This window comes from Gopherus flavomarginatus, chromosome 7 (assembly GCF_025201925.1).
Source record: "Gopherus flavomarginatus isolate rGopFla2 chromosome 7, rGopFla2.mat.asm, whole genome shotgun sequence".
Classification (NCBI taxonomy): domain Eukaryota; kingdom Metazoa; phylum Chordata; order Testudines; family Testudinidae; genus Gopherus; species Gopherus flavomarginatus.
In genome coordinates, this window is record NC_066623.1 from 105415729 (window position 1) to 105430134 (window position 14406).

At 43.1% G+C, this 14406-nt stretch overlaps 3 protein-coding genes across 20 annotated transcripts in view; 1 reads left to right on the top strand and 2 right to left on the bottom strand.

The window, feature by feature from the left end:
* The window catches only part of LOC127055393 (nardilysin-like), a 123587-nt gene extending 120288 nt beyond the window's left edge, over positions 1 to 3299 (bottom strand). For all 17 annotated transcript variants that reach the window (XR_007775470.1, XR_007775471.1, XM_050962300.1 and 14 more), the window contains exon 1: positions 2710 to 3299. Coding sequence is in view for 15 of the 17 variants with exons in the window: in XM_050962300.1 (XP_050818257.1) it covers positions 2710 to 2909 (200 nt within the window). In the remaining 2 variants the exon portion in view is untranslated. The remainder of the gene's footprint in view (positions 1 to 2709) is intronic.
* A 2213-nt stretch (positions 3300 to 5512) lies between these two features.
* Positions 5513 to 11668, top strand: MAGOH (mago homolog, exon junction complex subunit). Of its 2 annotated transcripts, XM_050962448.1 has the most exons (5): positions 5513 to 5697; positions 8740 to 8798; positions 10177 to 10287; positions 10632 to 10714; positions 11421 to 11668. In XM_050962448.1, exons 1-5 carry the CDS (start codon positions 5610 to 5612, stop codon positions 11518 to 11520), a joined length of 441 nt encoding a protein of 146 aa, XP_050818405.1. In that variant the 5' UTR covers positions 5513 to 5609; the 3' UTR covers positions 11521 to 11668. The 2 variants fall into 2 exon arrangements, with proteins under 2 accessions (XP_050818405.1, XP_050818406.1); XM_050962449.1 differs by lacking the exon at positions 8740 to 8798 and having other exon boundaries at positions 5534 to 5697.
* Positions 11669 to 12378: 710 nt separating this feature from the next.
* Positions 12379 to 14406, bottom strand: part of CPT2 (carnitine palmitoyltransferase 2) — a 29519-nt gene continuing 27491 nt past the window's right edge. The window contains exon 7 of the mRNA XM_050962433.1: positions 12379 to 12839. The gene's annotated coding sequence lies outside the window, so the exon portion shown is untranslated. The remainder of the gene's footprint in view (positions 12840 to 14406) is intronic.

The following is a 14406-nucleotide window of genomic DNA, read 5'->3' on the forward strand; positions in this document are numbered from 1 at the left end:
ACGGCTTGCAAGATCTTGCTGAACTAATCCTCTTCTTTCTCCTTTTCAGGATCAGTTGTTCTGCAGGTGTGCAAGGGGCACCCCTCAAAGCCACAATGGCAGCTGCTGATAAAAACAGACAGATGTCTCATTAGATTTATAGACACAACAGAGAGAGTATAAGTTTCAAACTCCCTTCCCTTATTCCCACAAAAACTTTTAATAAGACTTGCTTATTGACATTTCAGCTTTGAAGTGCCTCTGCACAGCACCACTCTTCAGCCCCAGCCATGGTGAGTATGGGCCCACTGGGGCAGGGGAGGAATTCTGGTTGCATGAAAATCAAATTTTGGTCCCTATTCCATTCTACGAATATAGAGCAATGGCACTGAATATCAGCACTATTTTCTATAGGCAGTGGTGGTTTTAGCTTATATCTCACCCTGGAGGGTAGCAAAGCCACAGACAGCACAGCTGCTACTGGCATCCTGAAGCCACCCAGGCCAACATGCCATTGGCCTGCTTAGTGCAATGCTGCCAGCTGAACTCACCATGGTGAGGTGTGGGAAAGTATCTTCTGCGGAAGAAGAAATAAGCCAGCAATCCCTAGAAGCCTTCAGGAGAAGATTGCGGAGTAAAACCATGAAAGTTTCATTGAGATCTCTCAGGAGGATACAAGGGACATTCTTCTGTACATAAACAAACTGCTTCGCATGGCCCTCTCCATGTCCAATTCAGTGGGGGAACGAAATGCAGATACCACCTCTATTTATTGTACCGCTATCTCTTCCTGTATGAGAAAAACAACTAGAAGTTTCTACTGAAGTCTTGTTAACTTGATGATGGGCCAGGAGACATCTTTACATTTAAACACTGTAAGGAAAAATGCATGCACACGCTTACCCAAGGTCCCTTCCTCTTCGTGGGCACGTCCATATTTGGCTGCCAGGGCTGACTAGACCATGGTGGAGTCTCAGACAGGTCTTGATCTGTTGTATGGTTGGACTCCCTCCCCCACCCCACATCTCCCCTCTCCTCCTCTTCCCTGTTCATGGCAGGGGTCTACATCTCAGGCTCCTGCAAGGTATCCACAGTGGTTTGAAGAGTGCTGGTGGGGCCTCTTTCAAATATGGTACACAGTTTATTTTAAAAACGGATCAGCAGCTCATCACTAGATTGAATATTGGCCTCCCTTGTCTCGTAGCATGCCAGCTGCACTTCCTTCACTTTCCTTCAGCACTATTTCTGATTCCTGTTGCGTCCCTTTGCCTGTATTCCCCATGAAATTTGCTCATAGATGTCCACATTTCTACCGGTAGTCCATAGATTTGCTTGCACGGCCTCTTCTCCCTATAGTCCCATGAGACCCAATCTCTCTTGTATACTCCAGGCAAGAGCATGTCTGGTGTGTTGAGCCAGTCTGGTCGTCTGGCTAGTTACACATAACAACAAGGGAGAGTTCCTAGACATGTTCACCAAGGTAGACAATCAGGAACAGGCATTTCAAAAATACATAGGTGACTTCTAAGGAGGTGGGGCTTTCAGTCACTGTGACCCCTAGGCAGTGGAATTTACAGCTGTTACAAGAGCTGTGACTGTTGCAGCAAACAGGACATTATGGGACAGCTCCTGGAGCACTGTTAGGGTCAGTACACATCATGCAGCATCACCCATTTCTCCACTGTTCAGACAGGTAGCTTTACTGCATTGTAATAATTAGGTGCTTATGTCTGCCAGAGACAAATCTGAGCATAGACACATACACAAACAGGTTGACAAAAGGCAACGCACACCAACCTAAAGTTGCAGTGTAGATCAGGGCCTATTTGCCATAAGTTAGCTTTGGTTATATAGTGTAAAGACACAAGAATTTGGTGATTTTTTTTCTGTCCACAGTCAAGTGCAGTACTCTGCAGCTGCCAGCAAGGGCCTTCAAAAAATATTTTATGTCAATTATTGTGGGGGGAGGAATAGCTCAGTGGTTTGCGCATTGGCCTGCTTAAACCCAGGGTTGTGAGTTCAATCCTTGAGGGGGCCACTTAGGGATCTGAGGCAAAAATCAGTACTTGGTCCTGCTAGCGAAGGCAGGAGGCTGGACTCGATGACCTTTCAAGGTTCCTTCCAGTTCTAGGAGATAGGTATATCATTATTATCCAGGCTCAAAATTTCAAGTTAGAAACAACTTGCCCAATGTGAAACCTCAGTAACCCTCACTGAAGGAGACAAGCATTTCTCTACAGGCTGTATCATCCAACAGAGTTAAAATGTTAACAGTGTATGTGGTTGGTGCTCCATGAAACAAAGCACTGAAAAGAGGGGGTGGGTGGTGGTTGAAAAGGTTACATTCCTTATTTTGACCCTTGCCAGGTAACACTGCTCTGCTTCCTCAACTCCCAATAAAAACAGTTACACTAATCGAGGGCAGGACCTTCCCTGTCACAGAGAAATAAAGCACAACCATTGTAACCATAGTACGTTTTACAAGTATTCATTCAACCCTTGAGTTCATGATTGCTGCTGATATGGAAGCAACTGGAAATATATTGGGGGGGGGGGAAACCAGTTTGTTTTCGTTTCTTCTTCCAGGGTTACTGTAAGGGCAGGGAAGCGCCTCAGCCCTCTGCACCACCCCCGTGATGCTGGGGGAGAGGCGAGGGGACACTATCCCTTCCACCTTCTTCCCCACACGGCCCCCTCCCCTGCGGTCCCGTTTAGTGCCGCCCCCCTCACCTGTACTGCTTGGGGTCACTGGGGGACTTGACAATGGCGGGGTCCCCAGGGCCGGGGTTAGCCCTGCGGCCCCGTCCCTGCGCCTCAGACTCCTCCTGGGGCAGCCGGGCTGCAGCACCTGGGCCGCCCGCTCCGACTCGCTGCCCCGCGGCCAGCTCCGGGCAGCTGCAGCTAGACCAGGGCTTACTCCTGCCGGACATAGCGTTGGCTCAGCGTCGTTACCGGCTCGCAACGGCTGGCTGCGCCCAGCGCTACGGAGGGGCCCTCCCGCTGCCCCCCAACGCGAACCGCGAGGCCCCACAGCTCCAGCGCAGCCGGCAACGGCAGCTCACCCCCACCCCAACGGTTGGGCTAACGGTCACGACCAGCCCGGCTACCTCCCCAACCAATCAACACACAGCTACATGATGACGTTATTATCACCCCTATGACGGTTAAATCAAACCAGTTTTAACAGCGTGAGAGAGGGGAGAGCAAACCATGGTGATCGTGGGGGGGAGGAACGCACGGATCCTCACGGCAGCCCACGGAGCTTAAATAGCAGCGAAGAAGGAGCCAGAATAGAGACGAGGATTAAGGTCTCAGCTTCCCCCGCCCGTATTTCAGGGTTCGGACTGGTTCACTGACACACACACTCCCCCCCTCACATCCCGCGTTGGACTCTTCCACATACGGTATTGGAGGAGGCGGGGCTTTCGCCAAATGTTCCCTCCCACTGGCTCAATGAGCTGTCGTTCACTGTCCGCTGAACGAGTGAGCATGCGTGGAAGATGCCAAGTCCCTAGATGCTGGGAGAGGTGGAGCATTCCACGTGAGGAGTCCAGGGAATGGGGCAGGGAGTTGTCAATTCAGTGAAACTTAACTGACCAGAGTTCCAGAGCTAGAGGCCTCAGGCGGGCCTGCGTGTGATGTGGGTACCACTTGCCCACAGGTTAGGGGGCTCACTCCCTTAGTACAGAGATCTGTACCCAACGGGGGGTTAGCCAGTGTTGGGCTGTGTAATGCTCACCAGGAGACAGGTTGTCTACCCGGTCTGCAGCAGCAGTATAATGCCAGAGGCTATAAGCATTATGGGTTTGCAGAGGAAGATTCAGGATGCAGCTTAAACTCGGGAGTTTGGTAAAGTGCAAGCAATTTTCGTAGCCAGAAGACTAGCATGCAACCTCTGAGTTTTGCCTTTATATATCTGAAATGAAAGCACTTTGCAGAACTCCTTCCCAAGCAGAAGTAATCTTTCCTGGCACTTGGAAAAGCGTCACTTTCAAGAATAGAATGGGAGCTTGTCAGCAGGCAAATTTTTCATTACAGAATGCTGTAAAGAAATAGGAATTTAGTGGCCCTGATATTCCAGGGTGCCTGATTTTAACAAATGCCTGCATATGATAGGCTCTCAAGAGCCTAGTATCTGAGATAGCTAGGGAAAGTTCAAATAGAAACATTCTCCCATTGCAACCTAACAGCCAATGCTATTTTACAGCCTAATGCTAGCTAGTGGCATTTCATTATCCAATTAACTACAGCCTCATTGAAGGGAATGCATTGGTAAAGTGGTGTCCAAGTGCAAAAGTCTTTATTATGCAAGCGAGCATTCAAACATACAACAAGGCTGCTGGCTCTGGTCATGGATTTAACAAGTTCTGTAACTGGGCTCAAAATGAAAGAAGTGGCTTTTATTTTTGTTTGCACTCTAACTAATGGAACTTTTGTCAAACACTTGATCTTCATTAGGAATACCCTGTACCAACTCCTAGATAATATACAGTATTATAGCAAGCAATTCTTCAGGGAGGAGCTAGTTCCTCTAGGAATAGATGTTTTACTCCTAACACATGTGGATATAATCTTGAGACACTTGTGCAGTTTTTACTCAGGAAAAATTCCCTCAGCTCTGGATTTAGCCCCACAACTCTGGTTTGTTGCACAATAAAAACACTAATCCCTGAACCGATACCTGCAACAAACCCCATTGCCATCTCTGTCTGCATATCTATTCAAGGGACACCATCATAGGACCTAACCCAGGGGTAGGCAACCTATGGCACATGTGCTGAAGGCAGCACGCAAGCTGATTTTCAGTGGCACTCACACTGCCAGGTCCTGGCCACCGGTCCTGGGGGCTCTGCATTTTAATTTAATTTTAAATGAAGCTTCTTTAACATTTTAAAAACCTTGTTTTCTTTACATACAACAATAATTTAGTTATATATTATAGACTTATAGAAAGAGACCTTCTAAAAACATTCAAATGTATTACTGGTATGTAAAACCTTAAATTAGAGTGAATAAATGAAGACTCGGCACAGCACTTCTGAAAGGTTGCCAACCCCTGATCTAGGCATTGGGATGCTTGTGCCTTTAAGAACCCAGCCTTGCGAAGCCCATGCTGAGATGTACTATCCTGTGAGACGGGAAATAAAACAACCCCTCTGCCCCCGTTTTTGCAAACACAGGCGGTGGCTTATCTCATCCGGTGTAACTATTAACCCCTCGCCTCTCCCTGAACCAGGGTTTTGCCCAATGTCATACTCTGGCAGCGCCACCCTCTGGGCTTAACCCCGGCTTCTAAGCCCGCCCCATCCCTGATTTTGCCCTGCAGCCGATCTCCTGGCTCCAGTTTCTTGACCCCTCTAGCCAGTACCTTTCTGCCCCCTGCTCTGCCCCCTTTGAACCCCGCTAAAAAGCACGAGCAGAACCTGAGTCCAAGCAACTGCAGAGTGAGGGCAGCGGCTTCAGAAGCTGCTACTGAGCATGCTCAACTAGCCGCAAAGTTTCCGGCATTGCGTAATCACTCTGCGCCCGCCCGGAAGCTGTCCCTCCGCTCCCGCCCCAGCGCAGCGCCGTGGTCGGGCTGTCTGGTCTCCGGGGCCGGAGGCGCGGTGCACGCTGGTCTCTCGGCGGCCATGGGGAGCGATTTCTATCTGCGGTATTATGTGGGGCACAAGGGGAAATTCGGCCACGAGTTCCTGGAGTTCGAGTTCCGGCCGGACGGTGAGGGCCGGGGTCTGAGCTGGGGAGGGGGGCGAAGCTCATCGGCTTCATGGCGAAGGGGGCGGGGGTGACACACGGCTGCAGGGCTCCGGGGGCCGGCGCGCAGGGGCTACCCCGGGGGATGGGCAGGAGACGGGCGAGATGTGCGCGAAAGGCGGGGTCTGCCCGGGCAGTAGCCGCCAAGCCCCGAGTTGTGGCTGATGCACGGGCACCAGCTTGAAGCTCAGACAGTGTTAAACATTAATTAAGTATCAGAGGGTAGCCGTGTTAGTCTGGATCTGTAAAAGCAGCAAAGAATCCTGTGGCACCTTATAGACTAACAGACGTTTTGGAGCATGAGCTTTCGTGGGTGAATGCATGCATCTGAGGAAGTGGGTATTCACCCACGAAAGCTCATGCTCCAAAACGTCTGTTAGTCTATAAGGTGCCACAGGATTCTTTGCTGCTTAAACATTAATTAAAACGTCGTCTCAGGTACGAAGCTGCCCCAAGCCTCCCTGGCAGTTGTTGTGCTTTCACTGCTACCATCTCTTATTTGTAGAGGGTTTTCTCTTCTGCTGCCACACAAATGGGGGAAACTGACTATCCAGGGGAAACTGAGCAGGGCTATACAGGATATGTTGTCAGATACGGGCTGTAAACAGGCTGAGGCCCACTGGACTGGGATATAGGAGAGCTGGATTCAATTCCTGGCGCTGCCACAGAATCCTCCTGTGTGACCTTGAGCAAGTCACTTAATCTTCCTGTGCCTTCAGTCCTTGTCAGTAAAATAGAGAGAATACTGTTTTTTCTCCATTCTTTGACTGTATGGGGTTTTTTAATCTGCAAGTACTGATTGTAGTTCTGGTGGAGCCTCCCCAAAAGTCAGGGGGCCAGGGATCCTGCCCCTTCTGTGGCCCTGCCCCTTCTTCCTGAGACCCCGCCCCTGGCCAAGTGGAAACTGGAGTGGGCTGGGAGCCATGGACTCTCCATCTGCCTGGGGTTGGGGGGCTGAGAACAGCCCCTGGCCTGTGTCCCTGTCTTGCGGTCCCCCTGCTCAGGGCAGGTAGAGGGTTCGCAGCTCCCCACAGCTGCCTCTGCAGCTCTATCCTTAATCCAGCTCCACCTGGGGGATGGGGCCTCGGAGACACAGCCCGGCCATGGTAAGATCTGCATGGCCAGGCACCTGTGAGGAGCCGTGGGCCCTCCACCTGCCCTACACCGGGGTGGGAGGGGACAAGGGGCAGGGACACAGGCTGGGGGCAGCTCTTACCCATCCCACCCCATCCTGGGAAGCTGGAGGGTTTGTGGTGTCCCTGCTGCCTGGACTCCCCAGCCAGGCTCCAGCTGCTGACTTGACTACGGGGGCAGGGCTGGGGCCCTATGGGGAAGAGGAGGGTTACCCATGGCGAAAAATGGATGGGCCAGGCCCATTTGCTTATAAAAAGCGGGAGGGCCCTGCCCTCCCCGTATTCCAGCACTCATGACTGATTGTTACTGTATACGTACTATGTCCAGGAGGTTCTAAACTACACCTAGTACGTTTGGGTACCAGTCGTGATGCGGTATTATTGTAATACAAAATAAAAATAAGAGAAAATCTAAAAATTCAAAAGTGATATTTATCTTCACTTGGTGGTGTCCATTAAAATAATAGTTAATATCTGATTTCTGTGATTAAATATTGTCAAAGTGTTGATCACAATTATATTAATCTACTACCAAAAATGTTACTAGTTAATTCAGAAGTTATAATTAAATGTTTCTAGTGCAGTTAATTGACGTATTTCCCGGTATAACTGTAGTGCAAGCCCTCTAACCAGTTGCATAGTTTTGAAATAATGGAAAATACAAATAAAGTCCATTGCAGCTGTTTCAGCATTTACAACTCCTGCCTTCCAATGTGTTATACATCAGTAATAGTCTGCTAAAATAATGATTTAGGAACAGATTTAGTTTCTTAGTAAATATTTAATACACAGATGTATTTGATTTCTCTTACTGGGCTCTGCTACCACCGGAGGTTCTAAATTGCACACAATTTGAATCAGCTGTGGGAGCTGCACCTAGCAAGGTAAGGGCAGCATTGAAGTATAGATGGGGTTCTTATGGAAGCCTACCAGCATAGGCTGCCTGGAGATATCCTGAATCTGCATCTTCCTGGATAACATGGCTACATCCCTTCCCTGGCCAGGACTGCCCACTTTATTAGTTATAGCTCTTCCTCTCAGCAGAGAAGAGGCTGTGGGAGTCTTGTGCAGCTGCAATACACTTATAGATGAGTATTCAGCTAATAGCTGTCTTGTGAATGGGTCCGCCTGCATGAACCCTAGAATAAACTGAGTCTCTTTGTTGAAAAACTTCAGGGAAAAAAGTGGCCTACATTGAGGTATTCAATAGGCAGACTGCGGACCAAATCTGGACTGCTAGATGCTTTTGAACAGACCCAGAAATCTTTTTATTTACTTACTATCATTATTTTTTCTGGAGTCTGGATCTTGACTATTGAACAAGAAATCTGGACCTTGACAAAAAATAATTGGCTACCCCGGCCTACATCTATATAGCAGCTTTCATATCCAGTATCTAAAATGATTTTCAAATGATTCAGAATCAAAATACAGCACTCTCTAAGATGGGGGAATGACAGCCAGACCAGCAACTTGTCCCCACAACGGATAGAATAGAAATTTTAGACAAGGGCATTGGAGGAAACCTTTATGTAACAATTTAATTGATTTATTTTTATAGCTGTTTAATTACAAAGTATTAGCAATCTTACAAAATCACTACCATACAAGTACCCAAAATACAACATTTACCATTATATAATAGAACCTCCGTTTGTAGAGGTATTGTCCAATTTAAGCATTGGAAAGATAAAAGGCTGAGTCAACGTACTTAACACACACTAACAGTGGCTCTCTTCCCTTTTTATGTGGCTTCCCATACAAACATACATGTGTTTCATTATTTTATTACATTTTACAATCATTACATATTGACCATCGCAGTACTTTGTCTATTGTAGTTTGAATCTAATACTCATCTTTATTTTAACAGGAAAACTGAGATACGCCAACAACAGCAATTACAAAAATGATGTAATGATCAGAAAAGAGGTATGGTATTTGTGTATTTTAGTAAACATGTCTTTGAATGCTGTGCAAATAAAGCTAAACCAAATAAATGGTTTTAATGAATTTCTATAATTGGCTTTTAAAACTTAATCAAAGTGAATATTCCTTTTAAACTGCTTTTAGCTATAGTTACCTCTATGGCTCCATCACCATAATATCTAATCACCTCACAAACAGGAATTGATTTAATTAATTAATCCTCTTACCATTTCTATGACAGATTATTGCCACTTTACATATGGAGAACTGATGCAGAAAAATTAAGGGCATCATCCAAAGCCCATTGCAGTCATAGGGAAGTTTCCAATTGACAGGTCACACAGGTTGTGCCAAAGCCATGCATTGAATCCTTGTTACCTGAATCCTAGTCCAGTGCTTTAATCATCCTTTGTTGTTTCCTTTTCTGATGCCACCTTTCTCCCTGCGTTCTAATTTACTTTAGGAATTAGTTTTATCTGGCATAAATTGTATTGCAATATTTTTTGAGTGTAAAAAAGTTTTCACATCTAATTTTTTTTAAAAGGTTATTCTTCATTATTGTTTCTTGCTTAGGTATACACCCTAGTCAACAGGGGATGGGGGAGCAGAGAACATGCCACAGAGTCACTACTCCCGTACATGCACTTTTCTTTTCTCCCCTGAGACTTGATCTTCCTAATTTGAGTCTCTTCCAGAAAGGGTGACTGGGCCTTTTACTTCTTCATGATTAGATGAGTGGACCAGGATGAACTAAATGCTTGGTGTCAGCTATTTATCTGTGTGCCTTCAACACTTTTAGAGTGGTAACGTCCATAACCTCTGAACAAACTCTGTTTTGTAAATGCTTTCTGTAACCTACAAGAAGGCTAATAAAAGAGCATTTCATTCATGCTCGATCCATCCTAGATACAATAAGGAAGATTAACTTTTGTAAATAGATTAGACATGACAGCTTTTCTACAACCCATTTTTGGAGTAGAATAATAGCCTGCTTCTGCAAACCCTTACATGCCTGAATACTCATTATGCATTTATACCCACTGATTTCAAGCCCCAGCAAGGGCTACTCAACTGAATAAGGTTTTTTAGAACTGAGACTTATGGTCATATATATTTGTAATATGAAGAACTGCCTTGACAGTTTCTTTAACTTCTTCTAGAAGCTGATGGTTCATCATCTTATAAGTTGTATGCATATGATTATTGAAAATCCTCATAAGAGCTCTCTGAATTTTGAAAGTATGTGCTCTTGTTCAGAGATTCAGGGGCCTGAAATACTTTAAAAATGTCAACATGTCAACTTTCAAACATTAAGTAGTTTTCTGTGCTTACGCATCAGCTCTTCGGTATATATTAAGATAAGTTTAAATGTTGCTTGTAGGCCTATGTACACAAGAGTGTGATGGAGGAACTGAAGAGAATAATTGATGACAGTGAAATCACAAAAGAAGACGATGCCTTATGGCCTCCACCTGACAGAGTTGGTCGGCAGGTTAGTAGCTTTTCCACTTGCATTAACGACATTGTATTAATTTGGATTTGGTTGCTTGTCATAAGCATAACTAGGTATTTAACATTTTTTTTTTGTAAACTGAAAAGATCCACTAGAATCTTCTTTTTAACAGATTGGTAAATATGTGAAATTTAAAACTTTGAGTAGTAGAGCAGTTTCCTCTGAAAGGGTGAGTGCCTGGGTATTTAAGTCGTGTATAATGAGATTTGCTGTTTTTAAGCAGTGAAATAAAATGGTTTTACATTTAAACTGTTCCTATGAGTGAACCAGCATAATTTTCAAGCTGTTCTGCTGTTTGACTGGATTTTTTATTTATTTTCTAGGAGCTTGAAATTGTAATTGGTGATGAACACATCTCTTTTACCACATCAAAAATCGGATCACTTATTGATGTAAATCAATCCAAGTATGTAGTCTGAGAATAATTCCTGTTTTGCCAAAATGGTGTCATTTAATAAGGAATGTCTATTGTAACTGCAATCAATCTATAAATCTACATTGGGAGCACTCATTAATACATGATGATCATTATAATTCAAAAACTTCTGTTGTCTCATACTGCCTCTTTTGGAGGATCTTCTGTTAATTATTACACTGCAGAATTTCATTCTTTTGTAGAGTAGCAAAATGACTGCAAAGTATTTTGCACACTACCTCAGTGAATTATAAAATATTGTCTGTGCATAAAACCCCCAAAATGTATTAAGAGTCTGAAAAAATAAATTATGAACTCTTACAGTGAAATCCTTGCCCTGAACTCCCATTTACTTCAACACAAACAGTAGTTCACCCCTAAGCTAAACTAAAAAGATTCTGTAACACGTTTCTAAAAGTCTTAGTGACGATATTAAACTAACGTATGGAACAAAAAGGCTGTACGTTTTAAAAGTAAATAGTGAATGTGGGCCAGACTTACAGTATACGACCTTCAGTCTAAGCATAGAACTATCAATTTACCACAGTAAAAAGCTGTACCAGACTGAACCATGGTGTTTTAAGTCAGTCACTGATGAAAAAGAACAATCTCGGCACTGTGGCTTTTTTTTTTTGGATTTAGTTTTAGAAACTACTCTTAAAGACTTGAAAACTAATGTTTGTTTTTTGTCCTTTAGGGATCCGGAAGGGTTGCGGGTGTTTTACTATCTGGTGCAGGACCTTAAGTGTCTAGTCTTCAGTCTCATTGGATTACATTTCAAGATTAAGCCAATTTAAATTGTATAATTTTGAGTTTGTATTGTAATGTCACAAGGGGTGGGACACTTTCATTCCTTATCTCTTCTTGGATAGAACTTTTATGTATGTTTAGAATTTTTTTTTACAAACTGTAAGTGAATGTCTTTAATAAAAATGGTGAAACCTGTATTTTTTTAATTTAAAAGTTGTCCATGTAATCGAGGTCTCAGTCTCTGAACACATTTACTTTCATTACTGTATATCCAAGATGAGTGGCTTTAAGTTTCTGTAGATCAGTTAAAATATTGTTTTTTCTAAAACTAGATATTGAACTGTTCTATCCATATAGCACTCTGGGGCAGAACAAATGAAGTTCTGTAGATCCCTGGAATTAAAACTCTTGTCAGACCTCTCAAGATAAGTTTTTAAATGGATGCTTTGAACATCAGTTAATGATCAGATAAGAACCGAGTCCTGGTTCTGTGCTGGCTTTGTTTTAGCTGTCTCAGTGAATGACATGCTATCGAAACTGACACTTTTTCTTGATACCTGCTCTTAAACCTCTGAATAGAAGCTTTAAAAGATTATTTGCTTTTTACATGAAGGATTGATAATCGATTTCTTAAATATGGATCAATCTCCTTTTCTGTATTGTTCAAATTCTTATTATCTTAAGAATATTTTAAAAATATTCTTATGTACTCCGTAAATCTGCCAAATTCATTTGCTAAGGATATAATTGTGAATGTGTGACACGGTAGCCCAGTTTGAGGTAACTTTGCCCATGCAAACAAAGTATATTTTAGGCAAATTATAATATGACCATACATGTGGGGAATATAAATGTTTGTCTAGTTACATCAAGTATTTTAGGTTGAAAACGTGACCATGTTTACATCTGTTTCTCAGCTGGTAAATCAGCTGCATGTATTTAAAAGCTATCCTTTTTAAAAATGTATTAGAAATCTATGTAAACATTAAGATGGCCTTCTGTGTAAAGAAAGGTGTTTAAAAGAACCATCCTATTTTTGTTTTAGACATTGTGCTTTGAACCTTTATATACACTAAAATAAGTTTTGAATATTTAACTAAGACAATGAGTAGAGAATTTAATGTTTCTCCAAAAATCTGTTTTTGACTCTAACTCATCTTTTTCAAAATAGCTATTTAAAGAAATATTAAATACAGCATAGAACATACACTTTCAATACTTACTTACAGCTCCGACATCTGAAAGGGTATGTTGATATCTTCACTTCAGTTTCCCTAGACACACAATAGCAGATTTAAAGGTAGCCATCCTGCAGCAAAAGCTTCAGGACCAGACTTCAAAGAGAAACTGCTGAGCTTCAGTTCATCTGCAAATTTTACACCATCAGCTCAGGATTAAACAAAGACTGTGAATGGCTAGCCAACTACAAAAGCAGTTTCTCCTCCCTTGGTTTTCACACCTCAACTGCTAGAAGAGGGCTCTATCCTCCCTGATTGAACTAACCTCGTTATCTCTAGCCTGCTTCTGGCTTGCATATATATACCTGACCCTGGAAATTTCCACTACATGCATCCGACGAAGTGGGTATTCACCCACGAAAGCTCATGCTCCAATACGTCCGTTAGTCTATAAGGTGCCACAGGACTCATTGCTGCTTTTACAGATCCAGACTAACACGGCTACCCCTCTGATACTTAAGAATATATTTAATTTATTTTTACTATAATCCATTCCTTTTTTGCTATACTCAGAAAACAAACACTTTTCCCCTACCATTGCAAATCTGAATGTTACTGACCAAAATTGTTAAATTTTAATATTGACCGTTGTCAAATGTAGCAAGTTTTCCACTCAAATGATTAATTACACCCTCAGTTAAGCTGCTGTATAATTTCCACTGAACTGAAAATACAGTTCCACTGTAGAGCACGTGCTGTATGTGACTCCTCTTTTCATTTCAGAAAAACAATGGCAAAGTTGTTCTTAAATATTCCAAGGGAACAGAATACGAATAATAGAAACCAAATACACTATAACAACCCACTTTGCTATTACTGACAGTATTTTCCTTTATTTCCCAGAAGTATCTTTTTCCCCCTCATAGAATAAAGCTTAACATGTAAGTGCAGCAGAACACTGCCATGAAAACAGAGCTGCTTTCCTTCCCCCCTATTTCTTGTAGAAGGTGGAGCTAGAATCCTACTTCAGATTCTGCTAGGAAACACATCCCTAGATCCAGCAGTGGTTGTGCTTTAATTGATCAAAGGGAGTAATTGGAACTGGTATAACTTTGAAATTAAAAAAAAAAAAAGCATTCTAATCCTCTCTGCAAGACCTCAAAAGAGCCCTCAAATCTTTAGGAATGTCTTTATGGTTACATGTGTTCTGTTTACAGACATACCCTTTCTTGAACATCATGCTACCAAGAAAGAGGAGCCAATCTGGAAACCTACTTCTGTGCATTCTTTAAATACTCCAGAAATTACAGTGTTTAGTACCGACTCCAGATTTCAAACCAAAATCAGAACAGTGTTTTTCTCAAATGACTTACAATATCTCTTAGAAGCAAAGGGATTTGGAAATATGGCTATGGAAGTCATTATTCAGTTCCCCTGATCCCTTAAATCCATGAGCCTGTACAATATTAGCAGGCCAGAGAGGAGACTCTAATAACAACTAGAGAGATGGTGAGAGCCCCAACTGATTGTCAGTGGGTGGAGGAATCTCTCCTCCCACCTGTAATTCTCCTATGTACACCTTTTTATTTACACTATACCCAGGAACTAGAATTAGCCCTAATTTTGAAACTAACTTTAAAAAGCAATTTGGGAAGTCGTTTGCATGAATACTAGTACATAAAAAGATACATTGAGTTCATAATTTTCAGGTTCCAATGGGTTCCAGTGATCACCCTTTGGGAGAAAAAGCAATGA